This window comes from Takifugu flavidus, chromosome 15 (genome assembly GCF_003711565.1).
Source record: "Takifugu flavidus isolate HTHZ2018 chromosome 15, ASM371156v2, whole genome shotgun sequence".
Classification (NCBI taxonomy): domain Eukaryota; kingdom Metazoa; phylum Chordata; class Actinopteri; order Tetraodontiformes; family Tetraodontidae; genus Takifugu; species Takifugu flavidus.
Genome location: NC_079534.1, coordinates 8,495,978 through 8,502,078, shown reverse-complemented (window position 1 = coordinate 8,502,078; position 6,101 = coordinate 8,495,978). Strand labels below are relative to the sequence as shown.

Below are 6,101 nucleotides of genomic sequence, written 5' to 3'. Positions count from 1 at the left end.
TAAAATTCAAGTATTTATTTTTTTCATCCACAAGTTAAAGACAGATTCAACACAAGCTCAAGTGATAAAAGTTGCAAAGTTTGCACCACATTGGTTCATTATATTACAATACATTTAACGCATCAACTTAAGCTTGTAAGGTGGTTTATCTGTTCCATTAACAATAATTATAAAACAATAGTTCATAATCATTCTTTATCAATAAATAACAGTGTTAATCAGCATAATCTCATGATTCAGCATGCAGTCAAACTACTGTAAGTACTGCTCATAAAAGTGCAATATGTTTTGTTTTAAAGTTTTCACAGCTTCTTCATCATTTATAATATTTTAGAGTGAACACATTTGATTTTATCAGTTACAGAGCAAAAACCAGAAAATAGATGTTTTCTTTCCGTCATGATGGTTAGTTTTGAAAACTTAACAAAGTGAATCATTTCTTTCGTGGCACCTTGTCACCAAGTGGTACTTCATCCATCAGCTTCTGCAGAGACCACAGAGAGTTATGAGTACCACAGTACAACTGGAAATACAGCAAATACTCAGATGCTGCACATAAAACAGATACAGCTGGATGAGGCATCGTCACTTTGTCCAACTTTATTAAATAAAGTGAGTCATATTTTAAGAGTGCTCCACCTTGCAATAGTGACTTCATTCATAGTCTCCATCAATTTGGTGGCATCTAAGTGTAAAAATCTAAAATACTGGTACCACATATAAAAATTGAGTTGTGAACAGCAGCAGAAATATGAGGAAACAGAGCCATCATTCACATCTGTGGAAGTAAAGTTACCCCAAGAGAATTCCATAGAAATGACCCAATAAAAATATGTACTAAATCTTCATTGAACTTTTGACACTTTGACAGTTTGGAAATCTGTTTATGAGTATGATTCATTTCAACAAAGGTGCTCATTCAAATAAACCTCTGAACATGCAGTTTATGAACTCTAGTTTGGTGCAACACCACAGTCCACCGTTTCCCCGCAAACTCACTTCCAGCAGTCTGCTGTAGTAGATGAAGCTGTCCTCCCCATCACGGCGCATCTCTTCCACCTTGTACCTCTTGCATGCCAGCAATAGTTCGCTTGAGCTGTAGATGGGAGCAGGGTCCACAGAGTGACTGTTGATCAGGCTGACCAGGTATTCCCGGTAATGCTTCCTAGAAAACACGTTAGCATGGATGCATAATGGATGTAGGAACTGGCATTGACAGATGATAAAAATAATAGATTGTGAAAGAAAAAAAACAATTTTAAGATATTTTACTTTTACCTTGTCAGTATCTCTTTTGCATTGCACTACCAAATTATTTGCTGGGTTTTTTTTGTGTGTTCTACTGCAGACTTAATGTGAATCAATAAAAATTCAATTTGAGTATAGATGTTCAGCCCATCATTGTCACAGTGTCATAATAAGATATAGGAAAATTAAGTAAATATTGGGTTGTTATGTTTTACACTTTGTCCTCAGCTACCACCTGATTATGTATCAGGAGTTTTTTGGATTTCTGTATGTGACTAAAAGATGCTTTAACATGTACAATCCAGAGTCTGGAGGCTGAAAGGCCGATGATGAGAGTTTTAGACTGGTGCTTTGTATAAAAAAAAAACTTTTAGGACCTTATTGGGAGACTTATCTATAAGGATTTATACATCACTGCCCAATTTAAAACAGCTAAACCATAACTAAACCATGTTTCAAAAGTAAACGTATCATCGGTTTTAAGCGTCATACTCGCAAAGTCCAGCATGACCATGCTGGGTCTGAGTGCCACAGGCTGTATCAGGTTGTTGCCCTCCTTCATCTTTCTGTTCGATCACTCCACAAAGACCTGACAAGAAAACAAGATTATTTCAGAAGTGTCTCTAATAAGAAAAAAACAAACTCTCAAAAGCACACATTACAACAATGCCAGTAAACACTTCAGGTCTGAACAGTAACTGAAAATGAGTTAATGTCCACATGACTTAAAAGTTTTGGTTTTACTATGATAAATAAACCATAAAAACCATATCCTCTTTAATATGAAGCTAAATAGGAATTTCATATTGTGTATGTTAATGTGTTAATTTTCAATGTTAATTTTCTGGCAGTGCTGCTGCAATTAACTTGTGAAATATCTCTCTATCATAATTCATACTTACTTCACCCTGTGCATGGTATTATAATAAAGAATACACTAAGTATGTAACGTTTATGTGTAGTATTAATCCTGGGTGTTAATTATACAGGAAGTGATTTTTTTTCCACTGATCAGTATGTCTCACTATTTTTGCTTTTGGGTAAATTTTATTGACTTACTTGTCTGTGTTCCAGGAGGAAGCTCAGTGTTAAAGGAAACTCCACTGTTCTGGGAGCCAAATGATACAAATAGAACACTCACAATCAGTATTCTTTCATATGCAAATGTATCTCTATATGGAATAAAACACACCCAAAGATTTTTTTTCTCAATACAAAAAGATTCTTGTCGATAGTTATTTCCTTCACGCACTTTTGACCATGTCCAGGTTCCTAAATTTTTGTCCTTGTGATATACAGTATACATTTCAGTTAATTGTGTTCAGTGGAGTTCTTACTGAAACAAAAAGTCATATAGGACAGCAGTGGAGAAGGGTGGGGCCTTGACAGTCGATTTTCTAGTTGCTAAACTGGCTGTTGGTACATGGAATGTCATCCCTCCTGTGCGTGAGGAAGGACTCAGAAATGGTATGAGAGTCTGAGAAATACAAGTATAGAGATATAGTTGGGCTCATCTCATGTTCTCAAGAGAAGTTAGAAGACAATAATTTCTCTATGAGAGTTGATCCAGGTGAGAGTTACTCCACTGGCACTGTCTCAAATGTCCATCCATTGAGGACATCTGTCCACACAATATGGACATGTGTAGACTTCTTTTTAGCCTCTCTACAGTCTGCCTGTACATTGAGGTTAACAGGGATACGAGAGGTAAGGCTGTGTACTGAACCTTTTTAGATAGCCTTGGAGGGTGTTGGAAAACACCTCTGTAGCTGGCTCCAGTGTTCTCCAGATGCAATTCAATGCTCATGGCAGCTTGTGACTTGCAGAAGTGTGAGCAGAAGGAATAGTTTACTCAATCAAAACTTATGTGATGTTCCGTTATTGGACTTCTGATACTGCTAGCCACTCTTTCATGTTCTGCAGCCATCTGGGTGAAGAGAGCACTAGAACTGTCAGTTGCTAATTTTGGGGGTGGGGAGTTGTTGCTGACACTGACGATGATCTCATTAATCCATAGGATTAATAAGAAGGCAAAGCCTAATGCCTCTGCGGTGGTATTTCTCCTTGTCAGCATCTCTGGACATACACTGAGATGCTGGTTCCACCTTTCAAGAACCAGAGTATCACAGACACCCTGGTACAGCTTAGCCTCCCTTGAAAAACCTTACTATAAGTGAGGGGGAAATAGAATAAGAGGTTCACAGGTGCATATTGTTGTAGCTTCCCGAGCAACGTTGATGATCTACAGGTCAATTACCATATTTGGTAATGCATAATTCCAAATTTGTTCAGTTTAGGGATAGTACCTGTTCTGCACAAGCTAAGGCCAATTAATAATTGGTCTTCCATCCTTTGTTTATATGTTTGCCTGTGATTGCCATGCACACCTGCAGTAAAGCTTGCAATCTGGAGGGTTCCCAGTCCCTCAGGTAGAAAAGACAGTCTCTAGGATGATGGGCGTGTAGTCCAGACACAGAGCACTCCTCAACTGCACAAGTCTGATGGGAAAACAACAATATGTCGTAGCAACATCCATCCATCTATCTAGCCTGATCAATTGACATGTATTGACAAATATCAATATCAAGGTCTTCTTAATCACTGAGTTTTTACCTCTCTCTTTCTCTTGCAATATTTATATATATAGAGAGAGATATATAGATAGATAGAGAGAGAGTGTGAGAGAAATGCATACATACATCCATACATAAATTAACATATTTATATAGATACACTTGTGTGTATAAAAGCAACCTTTGCTTAACCAAATATTTAAACAGGGTTGAAGAAGTGCATGCAGCATTTCAAACTCACTGTGTGGAAAGGGTTGTTGCAGCCACTGCAGAACTGGTAGCGACATTGTGAGCAGCAGAAATGCATGCAGCCTCCTTTCGACAATGCATACTGGAAGCGACAGTTTGGACAGGCTGATTGGTGAGAAAAGAAGTAAGACAGTGGGATGAATGAAGAGAAAAATCATAGAACGGGGCGGTATCAGTACATGCTCAATAAGGTTCAATTATTCTGCCTATGATATGCCTATGATGAAAATGTGGACTGGGTTTGCCATTCTTTTCTGAGTTTACATAGTTCTCCCAGTGCCTGTGTGGCTTTTGTCTGGGTACGCTCGGTAGATTGGACACTATAAACTGTCTCAAGGTTACCAAGTGTGAACATATCAAACTAGTCTATGCATGCCAGTGGACTGATGACCTTCCTGCCCTGGTCAAGTATAAGTGGCATTTAAAAGCAAAATTAATCTGGCAGATGGAAGCAATTATCAATCAAATGGAAGTGGAATCAGATAAGTGACATGAATAGATATTAGTGTATATAACTATTTAGAAAATCAATATTGTAATAAGTTGTAAATAACAGTTTTGTAATGATTGCCATTGCAGCTCAGCTTTTTCGGGTGTGTAAGTCAGTGTGTGCGCAGGTGTTTACTGATGCCGTTGTCTCGGAGGTAGCCAGCCAGGCCCTGTCTCTGGTACTCTGGATCATTTTCTCTCTTCCATGACTGATATTGTTCACAGGACAGACCAGCATGCTGAGACTCCCACTGCAGTGACAGATCAACACACGGAGCAGCAAAATCAATAAAACGCTCACCATCAAAATCAAAACGTCTCATGACATGTTAATGAAAAATAAAATTCAATTCAAATTTACAGGGAATATGTTCCCAACAATTTACAATGATTTTCCCAGCAAATCATGCGATTTTTACATACATGGTTCGATTCCAGAACTTTTAAAGCCTCTTCAAAACATGACATATCAATGCTTATAAAAATGTGGGCTTCAGTAGAGACAATTCTGGCATGTTCGGCATTTTATTTACTGTATAAGGAAAATACTGGTGACATTGCAAGAGGTGGAGCTTCGACAAGGTTTGACATCTGACATTTGAAACAAACCACAAGATCTCCTTTTCCTGTTGAATACTTATACGATACTGAATCAATGTTAATAAAGGTTTACTTACATACTAGAAGTCAACTCTACTCCACTACTTTTAAGGAGGAGCTGATAGGAAGACAACACTGACAAAAACACTTTGTTTTTTAAGTATAAAACTTAACACAGTAAGAGATGAAAAGTGGGAGAAGAGAAGGCCCCTAATACTCACAGGCTTTTTACACTGAGCACAGAAGCTGTTGTGGCACTGAAAGCAGGTGACCTTGAGCTGGTCTCCATCATAGATAAAACCATATGAGCACTGAGTGGAAGAAAGAGGCAGAAAGAGTTCTTACCTACAATATACACTATATTTCCAAAAGTATTTGGCCACCTGCCTTGACTCACATATGAACTTAAGTGCAATCCCATTCCTAACCCATAGGGTTCAATATGATGTCGGCCCACCTTTTGCAGCTATTACAGCTTCAACTCTTCTGGGAAGGCGGTCCACAAGGTTGCGGACTGTGTTTATAGGAATTTTCGACCATTCTTCCAAAAGCGCATTGGTGAGGTCACACACTGATGTTGGTCGAGAAGGCCTGGCTCTCAGTCTCCGCTCTAATTCATCCCAAAGGTGTTCTATCGAGTTCAGGTCAGGACTCTGTGCAGGCCAGTCAAGTTCATCCACATCAGACTCTGTCATCCATGTCTTTATGGACCTTGCTTTGTGCACTGGTGCACATTCATTTTGTTAAGAGGAAGGGGCCACTCCAAACTGTTCCCACAAGGTTGGGAGCATGGAATTGTCCAAAATGTGTTGGTATCCTGGAGCATTCAAAGTTCCTTTCACTGGAACTAAGGGGCCAAGCCCAACTCCTGAAAAACAACCCCACACCATAATTCCTCCACCAAATTTCACACTCAGCACAATGCAGTCCGAAATGTACCGT

General features: G+C 38.8%; 1 protein-coding gene across 7 annotated transcripts in view; it reads right to left on the bottom strand.

Moving 5' to 3' along the window:
• The window catches only part of LOC130539291 (E3 ubiquitin-protein ligase RNF31), a 51,541-nt gene continuing 45,440 nt past the window's right edge, over positions 1 to 6,101 (bottom strand). For all 7 annotated transcript variants that reach the window (XM_057057532.1, XM_057057529.1, XM_057057530.1 and 4 more), the window contains 8 exons: positions 5,381 to 5,470; positions 4,696 to 4,810; positions 4,063 to 4,175; positions 3,636 to 3,746; positions 2,308 to 2,356; positions 1,741 to 1,837; positions 1,000 to 1,165; positions 1 to 484 (listed from right to left, as the gene is read on the bottom strand). In XM_057057532.1, coding sequence (XP_056913512.1) covers positions 434 to 484; positions 1,000 to 1,165; positions 1,741 to 1,837; positions 2,308 to 2,356; positions 3,636 to 3,746; positions 4,063 to 4,175; positions 4,696 to 4,810; positions 5,381 to 5,470 — 792 coding nt within the window. In that variant the 3' untranslated portion in view covers positions 1 to 433. The remainder of the gene's footprint in view (positions 485 to 999; positions 1,166 to 1,740; positions 1,838 to 2,307; positions 2,357 to 3,635; positions 3,747 to 4,062; positions 4,176 to 4,695; positions 4,811 to 5,380; positions 5,471 to 6,101) is intronic.